The 20,947-nt window shown below is 39.8% G+C and overlaps 1 protein-coding gene across 5 annotated transcripts in view; it reads right to left on the bottom strand.

The window, feature by feature from the left end:
* Window positions 1-20,947, bottom strand: part of LOC149248633 (E3 ubiquitin-protein ligase RGLG4-like) — a 61,288-nt gene that overhangs the window by 17,975 nt on the left and 22,366 nt on the right. For all 5 annotated transcript variants that reach the window (XM_089458480.1, XM_089458477.1, XM_089458478.1 and 2 more), the window contains exons 3-5: window positions 15,497-15,581; window positions 15,221-15,361; window positions 14,971-15,084 (exon numbers count right to left, since the gene is read on the bottom strand). In XM_089458480.1, coding sequence (XP_089314606.1) covers window positions 14,971-15,084; window positions 15,221-15,361; window positions 15,497-15,581 — 340 coding nt within the window. The remainder of the gene's footprint in view (window positions 1-14,970; window positions 15,085-15,220; window positions 15,362-15,496; window positions 15,582-20,947) is intronic.

Genomic DNA, 20,947 nt, shown 5'->3' with positions numbered 1-20,947 from the left:
AGTCAACATCAGTATATCCATGTAGCGTCAAATTCCTGACAATGTACCTCAACCCATAATTGATTGTGCCATGGAGATATCTCAAGAGATTCTTAGCATCAATCCGATGTATGTGATGAGGCTCAACCATCAACTGACTCAAAGTGTTCACAGCGAAGCATATGTCCAGATGGGAGTTTACCAAGAACAACAAGGCCCCCACTAGTTGTCGATACTCGGAAGGGTTTGCCAATTCGGGCCCAACAGCACTTCCACATAGATTCTTGAAGTTGAGTTCCATCAGAGTAGACACGGACTTGCAATCTGCTATCCCACATCTCTCTAACAGCTTCACAATGTACTTTCCTTGAGAAAGGAAAATCTTGTCTGACTCTTGCCACACCTCCGGGCCTAGGAAGTAGTGCATCAATCATGGGTCCTTCATCTCAAACTCAAAAGTCAACTCCCCCTCTTGCATTGATAAATGAGAGGGTCTGCACCTGTTAGAAAGAGATCATCAACATAAAGGACCAAAATGAGAGGCATGTCCTTCAAAACCTCGCAGTATAGGTTTGGATCAGCATAGCTCCTCGTAAATCCTAGCTTCATAAGATCACTGTTAATTCTCTCATACCAAGCCCTAGGGGCTTGCTTCAAACCATAAGGGCTTTCTTCAACCTGCATACATGTGTCCTTCAATCTTCTACTTCGAACCCTTGAGATTGTTCCAAGCAGACTTTCTCATTAAGCTACGCAAGAAAGCAATTTTGGCATCCACTTGATGTAGGCTCCATCCTTGATTGGCAGCAAGAGTAATGATAGATTGAATAGTGGTATATCGAGCAACCAGTGCAAATATCTCATCAAAGTCCAACAACCCTAGACTTATATTTTTCAGCACTCCCATCAGTTCCATGTTTAATTTTGTAGATCCATTTTGAGGTGACCACAGACATGTCCTTGGGTCTAGGCACCACATCATTCTTCATGATAGATTCATATTCCTCATTCATCGCATCCTTCCATACTTGGTGCTTTACGGCTTCTTCGAACGTGCATGGTTCAGCTTGAACAATAGTACTCATAGCAGCCAAATACCCTTGATACTTGTTCGGCTTCTTACTTTCGCAAAATGTCCCTCTTGGAGCAATATGTCTTTCAGCTTCTTTGAGAGTATCTTTGAGCCAAAGAGGTCGTTTCCTTGACGTCGAGGGATCACTCGGAGGTGGATCAATAGGATCCATCGAACCATCAACATCAGGCATAGGGCCATTCGTCGGAGGTTCATCTTGTCTTTGTAGCAACATCATCATTGTCTTTCCTTGGGATAGGGAGATCTCTAACTTTCCCAAGGGCAGTATCTTCATCAAAGGTGACATCACGACTTACTTCCACATCTCTTTAACTAGGCACATAGATTCTATATGCCTTTGAATTTTCACTATAGCCAATGAATATACCTTTCTTCCCAAATGCTTCCAACTTGGTTTTTTTCTCTTTAGGCACATGAAATTATGCGGGACAACCAAAATTCTAAAATGAGAAATGTCAGGTTTCTTACAAATGAAAACTTCCTCGAGTGTCTTGAAATCCAATGCTTGATGCAGGCTCCTATTTTGAACATATACAGCAGTGTTAGCAATTTCTCCCCATAAGAACTTCAGTAGACTTTGATCATGGAGCTTGGCACGGGTTGCTTCCATGATTATTCGATTCTTCCTTCAACAACTCCATTTTTCTCAGGAATGTATGGAACAATTGTGTCCCTCTTAATGTCAGCCTCTCTACAAAAGTCATTGAATTCATTTGATCCATATTCGGTTCCATTGTTGGTCCTCAATATCTTGATCTTCTTCCCTACTTGATTTTCCACCAAAGCTTTGAAAGAACAGAACCATTTGAACACTCATCCTTCCTCTTCAGCATATAGATCCATGTTTTGCGAGTACTCATCCACAAAGATTGCATAATATGAGTATCCTCCCAACGATGTTATAGGAAACATACCAGACAGGTCATAATAGACCAATTGAAGAATATTGGTAGTCTTGCTTTCATTAGAAGGGAATGGTCCCTTGTATGTTTCCCAGTTGCACAACCTTGAAGAACTCCTTCATGGTTCACATTGAACTCGGGCATATCTGTGATCATCTTCCTTACCCAGGGAAGGCTTTGTAATGTAGGTAGGCGAATCTCCAATGCCATAGCTCAGATTGAAGAGAAGTATCGCTTGCCAAAGCTCCCAAAGGACTTCCTCTAACTTGATAGAGACCATCAACCCTAAATCCAAGAGTAAATGCATCTTTAGGGTTTCTTTGCCAAATACATACCTTTCCATCAATGAATACTACCTTGAAGCCTTTATCTTCCATCGCAAAAACAGACATCAAGTTCTTCTTCAAATCGGGTACATACAATACTTCTTGCAGATGAATGGTTTGACCTTGATTCAAGTGAAGAGTGACAGTACCAATCCCCTTCACAGGTTAGGTGGCACTATCTCCAAGTATGATCTTCAAATTAGTCTTCTTTTCAACCAAATTTGAGAGGGCCTCCTTGTAACCAGTGAAGTCCCTTGAGGCTCCACTATCAATCAACCAATGATCCAAAGTATCCGTAGGGAAGGCAGTAGAGCAGAAAGAAGATAGAATTCATCCTATTTTTCTACAACAATACTTTCATCGTTCCTGGAATTTCTTGTCCTTTTGGGAGGTCGACCATTTCCATTTCGAGCAGCGGGAGTATTCCTCTTTCCTTTGATGTTGAACATGTTGTTCCTTTGAGTGCCATTGCCTTTGAAATTGTTGTGGTTGTTGTTGTCGTCATCTCTTGTCGAATTCTTCTTGTGAGGACACTCTCTAGCATAGTGGCCAAACCTATTGCAATTGTAGCACCTTTCTTTTTTTCCTTCTTTGAATTCTTTCTTGGATCTTTGACCTTGTCTCCTCTGACCAACATTATTCTTCCTCTTTGGATGAGCGGAGAAAGCAATAGGTTCATTTCCATTTGAGGACTTGTCTCTCTCCATCATCTTAGTCTCCTCATGACTGCATCTAGCCAATAACTCATCGAAACTAGGTATCCTGTCATTGTTGAGAATAGTGGTGACAAATACATCCCAAGGTCTTGAAAGACCTCAAAGTGCAATGAGAGAGAGCTCCCTGTTAGCAATAACTTCTCCAATAGATAGTGGATCATTCTTGATTTGAGTTATTCTCGTGAAGAAGGATTGGATAGACTCTCCTTTATCCATCTTGATATCCTTTAACTTGTTCTTGAGAAAGAGGATTTGATTAATTGTTCACTTTGAACATCCCAACCAGCTTATCATATATATCCTTTGCAGCTCCCAAATTGGAAATATAGGCAACCGAATGCTTTTGAATAGAGTCAATCAAAATTTTCTTTGCTTTGACCTCACCTTTTCTATACTTCGTCTTAGCAGCAGTCGGTGCATTTGAAGGAGGCTCCACCACTTTTCCCTGCACATAGTCCAATACTTCATGCTCCTCCAAGGTCAGATCCAAAGTCATCTTCCATGCATGATAGTCAGAATTGTCATTGAGCTTGTCCTCAGTCCTGAAGTAAGATGTAGAAGCCATGGAGACTTGTCCAATAGTCTTGTCCGACAAATCTCTTAGTGATTGCTTTTCTCTCTCTCTTGCTTGGGATTTGTCTTCACCTAGGTTCTGATACCATGTTAATTTTAGTTAACAACGATATGTTCTATGCTCAGCACAATTACTTCAATGTCCTTTATGCAACACAATAACAATTTCCAATTTAGATTTCCAATAGCAATCACATTAACCATAAATCACATTGACAGTCACTATAGATAGAACATGAACAGTGAAATGCAGAAGACAAACCAAGACAAGAGAACACCAGATTTGGTGGACGCCAGGGAAAAACCCCAAGATGGGGAAAACCCTTGATCAATTATTCTTCTTATTATATCAAATGTTCAGTGGAGAGGGAGAGTATAAAAGTTAAAATTGACTTGCCGAATCAAAGTCAAAACAACCCTGTCAAAGCTGAATTTTTCTACGGTAGTCAACAACCCTAACCAGAAAGTCAACATTGTTCAAATCAGCAGCAAATTATCCACAAAGCAGCTCGGTCATACCCAATCAAACTCGGCCTTCTTTGTTGGTCATAGTCAACGCAAAACAGTCATGAAAACAGCAGTCAACCCTGTGATTGGTCTGCGTTCAAAGTAACAAAATGCCTCAGTACCTATGCCAATAAATGTAGCTTGCCAAAAACAAAATTTTGACCCAATAATCGCATAAAGATTACAACATATTTACCATAATGGAATCAAATGTTTACATAGGAACTAAGTTTACTTATGAACCGCAAATATAAAGAAATTTTTTAATGAAAAGTGGATCGAGTGAGGGGAAATTTTTTATAAAATATAATATTATACTATTATATGTTACCCAATATTTATTACCACCCCCACCCAGTAAAAAGTGGTCAGGGTGGGGGAAATACTAATTAAAATGTAATATTATTACATTTTACCTAATATTTCCCAGCACCCCCTAGCCCAAATATTACATTTTACTCAATAAATCTCCTCACCCTACTAATTTTATAGTTGTGTTTTTCTACTTTTAAACTTCAAATATAAAGAAAAAATACAATAAGAAGAGGACCAGTTGAGGGGAAATATTGGGTAAAATGTAATACTATAGTATTATATTTTACCCAATATAACCTAGTAAAAAGTAGACGGTAGCAGACAAAAATATTAGATAAAATGTAATAATTACATTTTACCTAATATTCCCCCACCTCCCCTCACCCTAGCTCACTTTCATAGTTAAGCTTATGCATTTCTAGACTTACCAGCATAGATCCATCTGAGTGGCTATAGAATCATTATTACACATAAATTAAGAGAATATATTCCAAACATTATATTAAAGTGATTATCAATGAAGCCAATAGAATGAAGAAGCAACTATTGATTTGTACGTTGTGTAGTCCTGCTTAACCCTACTCTTCTTGAAAACACATTCCTGAATCACCGAATAGCCTCCAAGTGCGCAATGAGTAAATCGGGCCATTTCTGGCAAGCCACATGCATATACAACCCCCAGTCCTCTCTTCGCTCACCACAATGACGTAGGCAATGCGGGAGCAAACTCTGGATCCTCTCATGCAATAGTTGCATCAAATAATGTACAAACTACTCACATTCGCATGGACAGTGTAGAGATACACAATAGCATAAATCCACTCTCAAAAAATACACACTATTCCCTTCCCATATTCCCGATCTTGCCAGTGAATCAACTCTGTAAAATTGGAGGATAGATTTTATTAAAAACATTTGAATCTCCTTGAACGAAACCCCAACAATACAACAATTCAAACTCTGGTTTCGAACTGCTCACACGTTGCTCTCAGCCAAGGGGAGGACAACCCTTGCGAGGATGCTTGATGTATTCTCTCGTCTTTGGCCTCTTGCTAATGCATACAAACGAAGCTCTCGAGTCCGATCCGCTACTCAGGACCCCTACATATCTTAAGATAATGAATCTAGCTAAAAACCTTGGGGTTGTAACCCTAAACCCTAATATCTACGACATAATTAATGTCGTTAGGGTAATCGTAGCATTATAAGCGACAGGTTCCCGAGGTCAGGTGAAGGGTCCTGACCAACAAATGTAATGCAGAGCTATGAACCTTCTCCACATATATACAGTGTACACATTATGTATTCATCCATTCAACGATAGTAACAAATGCAAAAAGACATATAGCCACCAAACAAATCCATACAAATGCCAAACACAAACATATTCATAGAAAAGTTTTACCTTTACAGGTGATCTGTAATGAGATCTAAGACAATAATAAGGTATTACAGACTTATGTGCATGGATGTGCCTATGTTATTTTATGCAATGGATCGATCAGATTGCGAAACACATAGACTTTGAAGCAGTGAAAGACTATAATAGACAAACACATAAAAACACATCAGATTTAATAAGGAGTTCACCCAATACTCCTGGGCTGCATCTCGTGCTCCAGCCTTCAGTGGTGGCCTCTCTATTAAGTCTTCAAACAGATTTTTACAATGGTGAGCTCAGTTTGAGCCTCACTTGAATCCCTCAAGCTTCCACTGAGTACACAGACTCCCTCACAGCTCTCAATCTCTGTGCTAACTCTGTCTCGCATTTGCTTGCAACATTGCCTACTTGTTTTCTCTCTGTCTATGACTTTTAAAGCCAATTGCGCTCCCTGTTCGTTTCATATCCTCGGCTCTCAGTCTCCCCGGCCTCTTGCCCGATTCGAATCCCTCTCACAGCGTTATGCAATCATCGCTTAACACCCCAAAGGGGAGGTGGCCACCATTTCCGTAACATGAGAATGCCTCGGGCCTCTAGAACCTTTGAAATTGTCGCGCTCCATTTCCACAGTGGTAATGCACTCTAACAAAGAATTTCGCCAAAAACATGATATGTCGGACTTCAAAAGTCCTTCAATACACTTCATTTCCCTATCGGATCCACCTATCGGTCGCTGTCGCTTATCACAATGGCTTTGTCCCTCTATTTCATAAATACATTTAAAATCGCGAGAATGCATTGGAAAACGCTCTTCCCCGGACTTGAAATCATATGTAATAGCCTTAAGGTACCCTTTCGGGTCCGGCTTATCACATCGGTGCTCTCCCCTTTTGCATTTCGTTTAACAAACGAAACTGCGAAAATACATTAAAACATGGTGTTTGGCGGACTTCAAAATCCCTGCAATCTGGATCATAATCTCATCGGGTCTGTCCATCGGATCGCATATATGTGTATACACATACCCCCGCTCCTGTGGATCTGTCAATTGTGATCTAGCAATGCAGTGCGGGCCATTGATCTGTGCGCTTAATCAACGGTGCTCGTTGACCCCGCCAATTGCTATCGCATCGCTTATAAGTTCCCCGCCGATCGCAGTTGCAACTCTTATGTGGGCTTTGCCGATAACCACCGCCGATAGCGATCTGTCGATCGCAGTTGCAAGACTCATGTGGATCCCGCCGATCTCTGCCGAAGGTCACCGCCGATTGCAATTACCGATCCGATCTGGACCGTTGATCGGCCAGATCAGACGGTTACTGTGCATCACTTGTTCCACGCCTCCATACTCTGTTTTATTCACAATTTCGTGGGTTTTGGGTCTTCCGATAGTGTTTCTCCGCCCTGCTAAGGGTGTTTCCTCTAAGTTAACTTTGATCTTTTAAAAGATTTTGATCTTTGGCATTATTCTTAAATCCATTTGGATACGCCTTCCCACTGAAAAAGGCTTTTGGACCACCAAAAGTTGGTTTTCAAGCATCAACCAAGTGAGGATACAGCTGCCTCACTTGTCCAATCTCTATCCATTTTGCACTATTGGGTTTTGAACCTTTGATTCCAATCCTTAGGTACTCAACATCTCCTCTGTGCATTGTCCTCACCTTCCTATCCAAAACTGTATCTTCCTGCAGCTCATTGAGGTATTCAGGCAATAGATCATCAATGGAAGGCAATTGACTTTGCTCTTCAGAATCTTCAATTAAAGAAGGTTCAAACAGTCTTAAATTTTCTGCATTTACTACTGAATAGATGTGCATGTATGCTGGCAGATCAAGGTGGAAAGCGTTCTCACCAATTTTCTTAAGTACCTTAAAAGGCCCATACCTTATTAGCTTTAGCTTCTTTCCTTCACCCTGCATTCTGTCCTTGCTGATATACAGCCAGACTTGATCACCAATCTGGACGCTGTGTTCCACCCAATGTTTATCATGCCTTGCCTTATATTTGGCTTGGCTCTTTTCCAGTTGTTCTTGCGCTACCTGGTGAATTTCTTGGATCTGTTCAATGAATCTGGTTGCTTTGTCCACATCACTGTGTCCAGCAACTGCCATGTCCTTTTCAAAGACAAAATCCAAGGGAGACCTTGGTATAAAACCAAAACAGGTCTCAAAAGGAGATCTTTGTGTAGAAGAATGTTTAGCACGGTTGTAAGTATGTTGCACATAACATAAGTGTTCATCCCAAAGCTTGGGATGCTTAGTGTAATAATCCCTGAGCAACTGGATCACTGTCTTGTTGACTACCTCTGTTTGGCCATCTGTTTGTGGATGAAAGGTTGTGCTTTTCTTCAGTCTGGTGTCCATTAATTCCCACAAACTTGACCAAAACTTCCCAACAAATCAAGAGTCTCGATTAGATACTATGGAAGTGGGTAACCCAAAATGCACCCAGACATGCTGAAAGAACAATTTCGTTGTTTGTTCAACTGTAATCTGTTTATTACAAGGTATTAAAATACACATTTTGCTGAACCTGTCAACAATAACATACAAATAGTCATGACCTTTTCTAGATTTTGGCAATCCCCCAACAAATTCCATGGAAACACTTTCCCAAGGACGGAAGGGAACTAGCAGTGGAGTGTACAAACCTAGTTTTCTATTGTCGGGCTTGCTTTTAGCACACATGGTGCACCCTCTTACATATCTAAAAATTGTTTCATGCATTCTTGGCCAATAGCAGTATCTTTGCAACTGTGCCACTGTTTTACTTACACCAAAATGACCTGATATCAGAGAAGTATGTGCCTCCCTAATTATGTTAACTCTTTTTGTTTGTGGAATGCATAGCTTTCCCAAATGATACAAGAGTTGGTCCTTAAGATAGTAATCAAATTCTTCTACTTTTTTGCCATTACTTAAAGCTGCATATACATCTTTAAAGTCTATATCTTGAGCATATTTTTCAATGTAGCTTTCATGCATTACTGAGTTATGCTTAAGTATAGTAGATGCATTTATGATTGGTCTGGACAACATATCTGCAACTTTATTGTGTATGTCCTTTTTATATGTGATGACTAAATGAAACTGTTATAGGAAACCCATCCACTTATAGTGTCTTGATTGTTGCAACTTAGTTTGTTAGTGCAAGTACTGAAGTGGCTAATGATCAGTTTGTATAACTGTTTCTTTGCCCATTAAGTAATGTTTCCACTTCTTCACACTCTGAACTAATGCATACAATTCCTTATCATATGTAGGATAATTAACTACTACATAATTAAAAGTCTCGGAATGGTAGCATATGGGTTTACCATGTTGTATCAACACTGCTCCCATGGCATAATCACTGGCATCTGTTTTGATCTCAAATGGCTGTTGAAGATTTGGCAATGCTAGTACTGGTGTTGTACCAATTTTTTCTTTCAAGGTGTCGAAGGCTTTTTGTTGTTTGCCTCCTCACTAAAACACCTTGTTCAATCCAGTCAAAGCATGTAAGGGAGCTGCAATTAAAAAAAAGTTAGCAATAAACTTTCTCCAGTACTGTGTTGCCCCTAGGAAGCTTCTAACTTCTGTAGCAGACTTGGGTTTAGGCCAGTTTACAATGACTGCAACCTTAGAGGGATTTATCTTCAATTCACCACCCCCTACAATATGACCCAAACAATTTAAAGATGTTTTACCAAATTCACATTTTGATAATTTAACATAGAGAGTTTCCTTTTTCAAAACATCTAGATCACATGCTTTAAATGTTCTTCCCATGTTTCGCTAAATACAAGAATGTCATCCAAATATACAATTACAAAATCATCAATAAAAGGCCTGAGTACATCATTCATAACCCTCATGAAAGTGGCAGGAGAATTAGGTAAGCCGAAAAGCATAACTAGCCACTCATACAGCCCCTGCTTTGTTTTGAAAGCAATCTTCCATGCATCTTGCTCTGCTACTCTGACCTGATGGTAACCACTACGTAGGTCCAACTTGGAAAAGTAAACAACCTCTTCCAGTTGATCCAATATTTAATCAATGCGAGGAAGGGGCTAACGATTCTTGATCGTTATTTTATTCAATGCTCGGTAATCAATGCACATCCTCCACGAACCGTCCTTCTTTCTCACCAACACTATTGGAGATCCGCATGGTGATGTGCTTGGCCTTATGAACCCTTTCTCGAGCAGCTCCTGTACCTGCTTCTTGATTTCTGCATTCTCTAAAGCAGATAACCTATACATTCCGATGTTAGGCAATGGAGCATCTTGCTGCAAATTAATATCATGTACAATTTCCCTTTTGGGTGGCAGACCTTTAGGTTCTTGAAATAAGATATCATATTCTGAAACAACTCTTTCTAAATCAGGTTGTTGTTTAGCATCACAGCCTTCAAATACATTGGTTTTATCAGGTTTCTTTTCCTTTGCAGCCATCAATAAAAATTGCTTGCATGAATTTACAATTCTTTTCATCTGCCCTGAGTTTATGAGAGTATAATTATTCATGAGTTTATGAGCTCTTACAATATATTTCCATCTTTAACAAGTTGATACTTATTTTCATCTCTATAGAATATGGCTTTTCTATCATACAAGTAAGGACTTCCTAAAACAATTCCACATATATCCAAGGGAATAATATCTAACTCAACCTCACCCACAAACGCTGACCCAAAAGAAAACCTAAGTTTACATTGTCTAGTCACTTGTAGTTTTGCTTTATCACATACCCAACCTAATGGATATGGCTTCTTGTGAGGTGTGGTTAGCAGTCCCAATTTCTTTACAATTGCTTCAGAAATTAAGTTTACTTGTGAGCCACTATCAAATAAAGTATCAATCTTTTGATGCTTGGAAATAACTCTAATATGAAAAAGCTCATGTCTTCTTCTCTCATTTTCTTCACTATTAATAGTTTGTGCAGAATTACTAATAAATGCTTCAGAATTTTTACCCTTCAAACCTGTGGCTGCGATTGTTGTTTCATCACCTGAGTCTGACCCCAAATCTTTTTGTATGGCAACAGCAATCTTCTTCTTCTTGCCATCGAACTTCTTGGGTTTCAGCTCCGAATGCAAAGACCATCAATGTTCATCATCATGTCCATCCTTTTTGCAGTGAGTGCATGAAGGTTTGGCCTTCTGTACAGAATTTGCCTTCCTCTCTTTCCATTTCTGCTTCCTCTTTTCTTTGTTCTTGCTTGCAGTGGGTTTTGATGATCCCCCAATCTTTGGGTTCATATTCTTGCCTCTAGCCTCTAAATGGTAGCTTGAACAGATACCTCATCTATGCTAGTAGGGTTAAACATGAGAATGGTGTGCCTTAAATCACTGTGTAGACCACCTATATACTTCAGCAAAGTCTCAGGTGAGCCTAAAGAAATGCTTAGAATCAAAGCTCTTTTTCTAAATTCTTGGGTGTAGCTTTGTACACTTTGCCCTTTTAATTGGCAAAGAGTTTGCCAACTCATCATAGCTTGCTGCATATAAGCTAGTGGACAGAATTGTTTTTTAATTGCAGAAACAAATTCACTCCAGACAAAAAGAATTTTACCATGCTTCTTCAAGTCAGCTTGTGTCATGCCTTCCCACCATACCAAGGCAGTTCCTCCAAGGCATAGGCTTCTCGGTACATTTCCTCTACCATGGCTCTCATGGTCATGACGTTGTCCATGAACTGAGAGTCTGATTCCAAGGGAATTTCTTCTGTCATTTTCCTCTTAGGATAGACTCTACCAATTTCTGGGTTAGTTTCAACCAATTCTCCTTCTCCTAATTTAAGCTTTGACCTAGTTAGCATTCACAAACAGTTCAGCACAAGCTTGTCTAACCTTAACAACCTAAAGCTTTGATACTACTTGATCTGTAATGAGATCTAAGACAATAATAAGGTATTACAGACTTATGTGCATGGATGTGCCTATGTTATTTTATGCAATGGATCGATCAAATTGCGAAATACATAAACTTTGAAGCAGTAATAGACTATAATAGACAAACATATAAAAACACAGCAGATTTAATAAGGAGTTCACCCAATACTCTCGGGCTACATCTCCTAGTCCAGCGTTCAGTGGTGGCCTCTCTATTAAGTCTTCAAATAGAGTTTTTACAATAGTGAGCTCAGTTTGAGCCTCACACACAACAGATGCATTTACAAGAGCCTCACTTGAATCCCTCAAGCTTCCTTTGAGTATACAGAGTCCCTCACATCTCTCAATTTCTGTGCTAACTCTGTCTCGCATTTGCTTGCAACATTGCCTGCTTGTTTTCTCTCTGTCTGTGGCTTTTAAAGCCAACTGCGTTGCCTGTTCGTTTCATATCCTCGGCTCTCAGTCTCCCCGGCCTCTTACCCACTTCGAATCCCTCTTACAGCATTATGCAATCATCACTTAACGCCCCAAAGGGGAGGTGGCCACCATTTCCGTAACGTAAGAATGCCTCGGGCCTCTAGAACCTTTGAAACTGCCGCGCTTCATTTCCACAGTGGGAATGCACTCTAACATAGAATTTCGCCAAAAACATGATATGTCGAACTTCAAAAGTCCTTCAATACACTTCATTTCCCTATCGGGTCCGCCTATCAGTCGTTGTCGCTTATCGCAATGGCTCTGTCCCTCTATTTCGTAAATACATTTAAAATCGCGAGAATGCATTGGAAAAGGCTCTTCCCCGGACTTGAAATCATATGTAATAGCCTTAAGGTACCCTTTCGGGTCCAGCTTATCGCATCGGCGCTCTCCCCTTTCGCATTTCGTTTAACAAACGAAACTACGAAAATACATTAAAACATAGTGTTTGGCGGACTTCAAAATCCCTGCAATCTAGCTCATAATCTCATCGGGTCCGTCCATCGGATCGCATATATGTGTATACACATACCCCCACTCCTGTGGATCTGCTGATTGCGATCTGGCGATGCAGCACGGGTCGTCGATCTGCGCACTTGATCGACGGTCCTCATTGACCCTGCCAATCGCTATCGCGTCACCTATAAGTTCCCCGTCGATCGCAGTCGCAACTCTTATGTGGGCTTTGCCGATAGCGATACGCCGATCGCAATCGCAAGACTCATGTGGATCCCGCCGATCTCTGCCGAAGGTCACCACCGATTGCAATTACCGATCCGATCTGGATCGTTGATCGGCCAGATCGGACGGTTACTGTGCATCACTTGTTCCACGCCTCCATACTCTGTTTTATTCACGATTTCGTGGGTTTTGGGCCTTCTGATAGTGTTTCTCCGCCCTGCTAAGGGTGTTTCCTCTGCGTTAACTTTGATCTTTTAAAAGATTTTGATCTTTGGCATTATTCTTAAGGAGTTTATGAAGACTTAAAGAGTTCTCTCGGATCCATTTGGATCAACAGGCTACATGGATTTAATGTCATCATTTTCTATAGCTAATTATGTATCTAAATATAACATCAAACTAAGATGGATCTAGGCTAATTTAATTTCCCCCTTAAATAGTTTATATTCCACGTGAATACCATGGGTCATTTTTATTTTTTTATTATTTAATTTTTACAGGGTTATTTTTATTTTATTTTCACCGAGTTAAAATTTTTACATGACATTATGTTACATTAAGTTACACATCTCTACCATATTTTAATTTTAATTTTATTTTGATGGAGTCAAAATGTTTCCATTACATTATGTTGCATTACACATCTCTAGCATACTAGGCTGGAGAGCACCTCTCAGCCCAATAAAAAATGAATAATTTTATTAAAAAATAATTAAAAATATTATATTATATTTAAAATAAAAATATTATAATCAAAATCTAGGGTCCAAAAACTACCAACATTAATCTAACTATTTTAGTTTAATTATTAGATTTTTTTAGGTGTAATTTGACCAAGTCAAAATGTTAAACAGGACATTACAAGATCTCTAGGATACTGGAATGGAGAGAGCCTCTCAGTGCAACTACTCTAGAGTCTACACCTGAGACCAAATTATTTAAAATGCAATTGGATGCATCAGGCCCTGTATGAAAAAGGTTGCTTTTTGGAGCTATGGCAAGCCCTTACTTTGTAATGACACTAAAAAGTTAATATGCAAGACTATACCAATGCTAAAATAGTAGAGAGGCTCGCTGGAAGATTGGGAATTCATGATAGTAAAGATAGTTGGGTCAAAAGATGCCTGTCCAAAAGGCAGACTAAAGCAGCCTTCAAGCATTATTAATCATAATCAAAGCCAAGATACAAACATCTGGGATTTCATATTGCCTATGCATGGTTTACCAGAAAGAAGAGACTAAAACAGGTATTTTGGGGCTGCCAGAGCGCAGAGTCATTCTGGGACTAGGTGTCAGCTGAGTACTTTCTCCTATCCGTGGACCCACTCCAGAGAAGAGACACATTTCTAGGAGACAATTGGATGATTAGGACACACTGCAGAGAGATCTAGCATACCGTCTTATTTGAATGCTTGCAATATTTGTGGAGATGTTGAGCAACTCCCAATGAACAATCCTCCATGCTGTGTTTGGGGGTTTGGGGGAGTTATTGTTTTTAAGTCAGAAGTAGAAATGCAGATTGAAGCTAGAAAGACATAGATTCCTTGTAAATGGGAAATAAGGCTCACAAGTTGGCCCTTCTTTCCTTTGTTGGCAGAGGTGGCCAGATGAGGCATCCTCTAGCCCCCTGATGCAGTCCTACTGACTTGCAATAGTTTACCTTGGCAGAAAAAAAAAAGGCCAAACCCTTAAGAAGATAATTAACGGCTTCCTGCATGCTGCTACTTTCTGCTTTAGCCTGATTTTTCACTATCCATGTCCCAATATTTCTGATGGGCTTCTTTGAATTATTATGTTACAGTATCTCATCCCACCTTTCCACTTTTCAGCCTCGTCATTTCCCAGTTTTCCGCTGGTTCTAAACTCAGTCATTCAGTTTGAATTTCTTCATGAACAAGGTGTACAGAAATTCTTTACTTTAACTGTTCAAACAAGTAGCAGCCATTTAAACAAGTTATATCTTGATTCTCAATTTTTTATCCATTATATTCAACAACAAGATCACAGAATTGTCATATTGATTGAATTATCCAAAGATTTCCCATATTTTTAGATCACAGATCAGATAAGAAAGATCTTCTAAGAACAACACCCATGGCCATATGGCATAATCATAAGAAACATGTGTGAAACAAATATAAGCTACAAACCAGCTAATATTAGATGCGGAACAATCTCCTTATAGCGCTCAAGCACTTGTTCAAACCCATGGCAGGGTCGATTGTTTTCATAGAAGCTGAAGACATTAACATCGTGTGTAGTAGCTGCACCATGCATAACCAAAGTTTAGTAGAAGTCCGTTGCCTCTAAAGATAGCTAATAGTTAGTATTGATCAGATTATGATCTACAAAAGCAGAGTACAAAAACAGAATAAATAGATCAAAGCTTTAGTTTCCCACCATCACCAAAGCCATAACATGGGATTAGATTGTCCTCATCAAAAGGAGACAAAGTACGTCCAATGATTGAAATAGCTTGTTCATATGGATTCATAACACTCCCAATCGCATGTAGACTTCGCCCATTAAAAGACTGTCTACCTGCAATCACCAAGACTAATGAAATTAACAATTGAAGTGTGCATCACTTAATCAAACCAACTTACAATATTAGCCATCTAATTTTCTCTGTTTTCTAGAAAGCAGAGATGGAGAGACAAGAATCAGTTATATTACCTGTCCATTCATTGCTCTTGGTGAAGTCAATACCAAGAATCAAGTTAGAAGACTCGAGTCCAGACTCTCGCAATGCAGCAGTTACCTGTAAAATCAATCAAAGGCAACAATCATCCATTTCATATTTTAAAAAGCTTTTGAATGGAAAAATAACCGTTAACATGAAATAATAGTTGCCAAACTGATAGAGAGCTTTGCTTTAAATGGAACCTTACAAATCTAACCCAAAATACAATTTAGTGAATTTCAAAGTCATTTTCACTACCTTAAAACAAAGGTTGCTGACTTCCAAAACGTAAGTTTGAATTCTTGCGCAACATAGGAAACTTAGTGTGCTCTATTCAGATAGATGCATCACTTTTAATTCAACGACACAATATTAGTTGCCAATAACCTAATGTTGGATCTATTATTTTTACAATATAATACATTATGAACCATGCACCTTAAAAATGATAAGCCAATAATTACAATAAACTTCGAGGGGGAAACTTCATTTTACAATGAATACAATGTATAAGACAAGATTTGAAGATCATGTAAGATATCCCCAGGAATATCTCAAAATCCCCACCAAATTTCTAAGTTTTGTTTGAGTTTGTCTCTGTGGTATTTCATCAAACAGTTTGTGTACATATGGCTGTAGGTGCACTTTTTATAATTTATTTCAATAAAGGTAAACACAAAACCACATAGACACCATAAAAATGCTTCAACCCAACAACATGTAATTTATATTAGACTTTGAAAGGGTACATACCACTAATAGAGGCATGTAATTTATATTAGACTTTGAAAGGGTACATACCACTAATAGAGAGTACTCCAGTAATATATATGAGAAATAAAATGATAAATATCAACGCACTTGTGGTATATATATGTCTGTAGGTGACTGATAAGACAGCCCAGAATGTACCAGCATCACAATATAAGCATCAGCCTTTAATCCAGTGAATATCAGCTCCCCCAAACGATGGATAACAACCCCAAGATCACCCCAATAGACAGCAGCAATATTAGATAAACACAAAAATTTAAATGGACACCCAAGAGGCAACTCAAAAGTACAATGATATTCACCCAAATGATGGATAACAGCCCCAAGATCACCCCAATATACAGCAGCAATATTAGATAACTGCAAAAATTTAAATGGACACACAAGAGGCAGCTCAAAAGGATAAAATAAAGGGTCTCGGCCCACTTTAAGTCAGCTGCTCGGCCTCCACAATATAGTTGTAGCTCAATCCCCAAAAAGGAATAAACTCAGCCAACAGAAAGGAGAGCACTCAGCTTGCAAATACTGAACATAACTCGGCCCCCAACAATGGTTGATTTCGAACTCCCTTTATTGTAGAAACTCGACCCAAGAAGGGACTGTATATAACAGTCCACTCAGCCCCTTTATCTGAAGGAAACTCGGCCCCTTAACCAGCTGAACTCAACCAGCAACACAATAGATAAACTCGGCCCCTTCTATATGGCAGAACTCAGCCTTCATGTAGTAGTAGAATTCTACCTCTTGCATATTGTGAATCCAGCGTGTATAAAATATAGAATACCAAAACTTAGTCTATAAAATCAACTTACAACGCCACTAACTTACTCCTTTCTGCAAGTATCTTCTTCTCCTTGAAGCACAGTGTCGGAATTTAAGTGATCTCCTTCCAAAACCAACTAGGGTGTATAGTTTCAACATCAAAACAAGCAACTAGAAATGAGAGTTTCCAAAACCCTAGACTCTTTCTCAAGAGCTCTCCAAATTCTAATTTTCAAGTGGGCAAACGCAAAAATGAGGAGAGACCCCCTCGTTTCCCTTTTTTATAATGCATTTGCCTCTTTTGCCACCTTTGTTACCTTTTCCCTCTAATTAAATAATAAAATCATTTTTTCTTTCTTTATTTAATAACATGATTTTTATTAACTAATTAAAGCCACATCTAACAACGGAAAATGCTTAATTCGCCTCCATGATCACATTGACCACCCAAAGTCCCTTTTCATCATCCTGTCTTGTAGATCTTTTCGCCCCAATTCCAACAAGTTATTACTCTAAGGTATTCCTCCAAATAATCAACCCCAAATAGCACCTTATGTGTGAATAATTAAAATAAGCCTATTTATAACACCATTTTATGTGAATCGTTGGAATGCAACAGAACCAAGAGCGAAACGTGAGGGACTGATCCTAATGATAAAATATCATAAGTGATCCCACTTGGGCCCCATAAAACTCCTCCAAACCTGTTGGGCTCACCAATGGTGTAATCCTGCTCCTATCATCTGGCTGAAACAAGGTTTGGAAATCTCCCTTAACCATATCATGCAGAAATCCAAAAATTGGGGACCTTACTGTTCTCCCTCCCCAAAATTGCTTTTTCTCAAGCAATATCATCGTCGACTGACCCAAACTAAAGCTAAGACCAAGGTTCCAAATATGCCACTAAGTCACTCTAGACCACTATACTACCCCAATGCAAATGGATATCGTGATACTGGGGGTCCCAAACCATCCTGATCATCGTGAAGCATTCCTCGCTCCCTCACTCCCCAACGAGGCATAGACACCAGAGGCCCTATATGCATACTGTCAACAAGTAGAGCATCTCGATAATGCAAAATTCCGACCAGCTCCTCGAGGAGTTGCTCTACCAGAAAACCAATCCCATGTACCTCAAGAGTGAACTCCTGAAAGTACAATCCAACTCCTACTGAAAAGGGTCCTCATCCACATGAACTAACCAAGGCCTCCTCCGACTGATCACACTGCCATACTAGTGAGGCGCTCCAAAATATCAACAAATCACTGAGAAGTGAAACACTCTCCACAAAATTGAGGTCCAATGGAAGATCGAAGTGATCTCCCCCTGTAAAACTCAGCTCATCCCTAAAGGTAGGTAAACTGCCAAGCCCTGTAATGCTAGGGTCATTGCGCCACTCTGGTCATAAATAACCGCCCATTATGCTCATATTGAATCCTCCTCGCCTGAAACCACATGCCAAAGCATCTGTAAGGTCTGAATCCACAACCCCGAAGCACGTCCTGCTAAGGCATCTAAGCGAGGTCAGAGTCTATTGATCTACAACTAGACTTGATCCTGAGTAACAACAGGGAAAATCTACATTGCCACATGGTGAAGGTCTCTGCAATCCTCCACGTGTCAATCACAAAATCAACTAGATCACTCGGTGTCATATCCCTACTCATCGAGAAGTGGAGTAATCTAGAAACCAACTAGATCCCTAGTTCCCACAACCATATCAGGAGTTCACAGCTCCCAATCTCTACTGACTTATACATAGTACTGATAGTTGTTGGAACCCATTCGTGCCTCTCCCTCGATCCCTGTATGCAATCAACAAATGGAAACCGTGTATCAATAATCATCCTAGTGCATGCTAAACTGCCCTGATCCTGCCAAATCACACAGATAAATCTGTTGTTTTGTTTCCTAATGGTGTGCCCCAATACTGCTTGGAGCCCCATTCGTTGTACCTCATGCTCATATAATGCCCAGGAACGTCCCACCAAAAGAGTATCATGTAGCTCCCTCAAGGTCTTCTCTCTAAGTGTGAAGTCAGGGGTGGAACATGTTGTTGCACAAACTAGCAGACCTAGTATATAGGCTAGAGCTAGATGGCACAACAAAAATTTGGGACAAAAGCCCAATGTTACCACAGCCTATGTCCCCTCCTCTTCTCGGATTTTCACCAATGGGAGGAGTCCCAATATCCCTCACTTGAGATTAATATGGCTACACTAGGGTTTAAAGTGAGGCAAGGATGACTCATTCAATGGAAAGGATCAATTGAGGTTTGAACTTTGGGAGAAGTTAGGATGGCTTTCCACGAAAAACCCCTTGAAAGAGAGATATTATACAAGACCTAAGGTTGAGGTATTTGACGAGATACGAGTTCATCGTACGTCAAGATAGTCAAGAGAAAAGGTTTCGAATGATATGCTACTAAGGTACAGACGTTCAAGAAATCCCCAAGTTGAAGGGCAACTTCAAGGGTTCCCACTTGGTACAATAACTAGGGCATCAAATAAAATGAAATTCCGCCATTAAAATAAGTTTAGAACTTGAGGATGCCTAGAGGAGAGTCTAAGGAACAATCCTATCCATAAATAATTCAAAATACACTCTCTTAGAGGATTTCGCACCAAGCCCTAGAGAGGCTCCCTTAGCCTTGAGGGATGAGGAAAATTAGAAAGGAGGAGGTGAAGAAAGAAAGGTTTGTCAATGAGACGTTGATCACCAAGGATTTCAAGACCAGAGCCACCCTATTGGGAAAAATGGAGCCAAGAATTACTTAGATTTGATAATTTCGCTCTTCAGGGTGACCTAATGCAGCGTTGCTAACCCTACAGGAGGCAACTTCACAACTACAAAAGTATTTTATATTTCGTCGTCAATATTTATGGGGTTTAAAGGTTGCAATATGCAAGACTAACCCCTTGGAACATTCATTCATCATTGTCCATGAGTAATGCATCCACTACTTCCAAAAAATTTGATGTTCTCACAATTTTGCATTAACTAGGGCACATTAAAAATCATGGAATGACATTCCATTCATTAGAAATTAATCAATGTAAAATATAGCATCAAACTGTACTTACAAGACAATGCAAATATATCCATCCATCAACACTACAATAAGAAGCGCCCAGAAAAGATAGATATCGAAATTTCCAAATATCAAAGTGCATCCAAACATCCAAAAATCCATCCAAAATTGCAGGTCTGAGTTTCTCAAGAAAAGATAGAAATCCAAGTGATGATGAAATACAAATGAGGTTCTCCTTTATTTATATGAGCCTCTACAAGTTTGAATCAACCTAATGAACCCCTAAATTTAATTCAATGTGCAAACAATAACTTTGGTGACAAGTCCACCAAATGGCTCAAATGTGTAAACTATGCCTTCCAAATGACGTTGAAATGATAAAATAATGGGCAAGAAGGTCGTTGGAAGGCTTGAAAGAGTACTCAAGTGCCATAATGAAGAAGAGGGCTCCATGAATGATGATCAAGAGGGTGGCCCATTGATTTCCAATCAAAAAATCATATGTTGCTACCAAGTGGCTATGGGGCACAAGTAATGGTCTCATGGGCTCCAAATGGCTCTACAACAAGTCGACGCTCCATCAGTGAAGGCCAGAAGATGACACACACCCTCCCATGTCTCTCCAGAAAAGGAAAAAACCTCATCTGGGTTCTAGATCAGCTGCCAAGTGTAAGGTGTCAATGTGTGGCAGGTTGGACAACATGGCCCAATTGCATCATCATCTTTGTATGACTGGGGCTCGAACACGCAATGTGTGGCTCAGAAGAGGCCGATGGTGTGGAAATCAATGCTCTGCTTTGGTGGAGGCCCATGGCTCTCAACGCTCACCCTACAAGTGCCATTATGACCCTCTGGAGGGCTTGGACCTCGTATAGG

The sequence above is a fragment of the Pinus tabuliformis genome, chromosome 7, assembly GCF_031772625.1.
Source record: "Pinus tabuliformis cultivar Carrire ecotype Pingquan chromosome 7, CPIR1, whole genome shotgun sequence".
Taxonomy (NCBI): domain Eukaryota; kingdom Viridiplantae; phylum Streptophyta; class Pinopsida; order Pinales; family Pinaceae; genus Pinus; species Pinus tabuliformis.
Note: the sequence above shows the minus strand (reverse complement) of the source record. Positions and strands in the feature narration are given on the sequence as shown.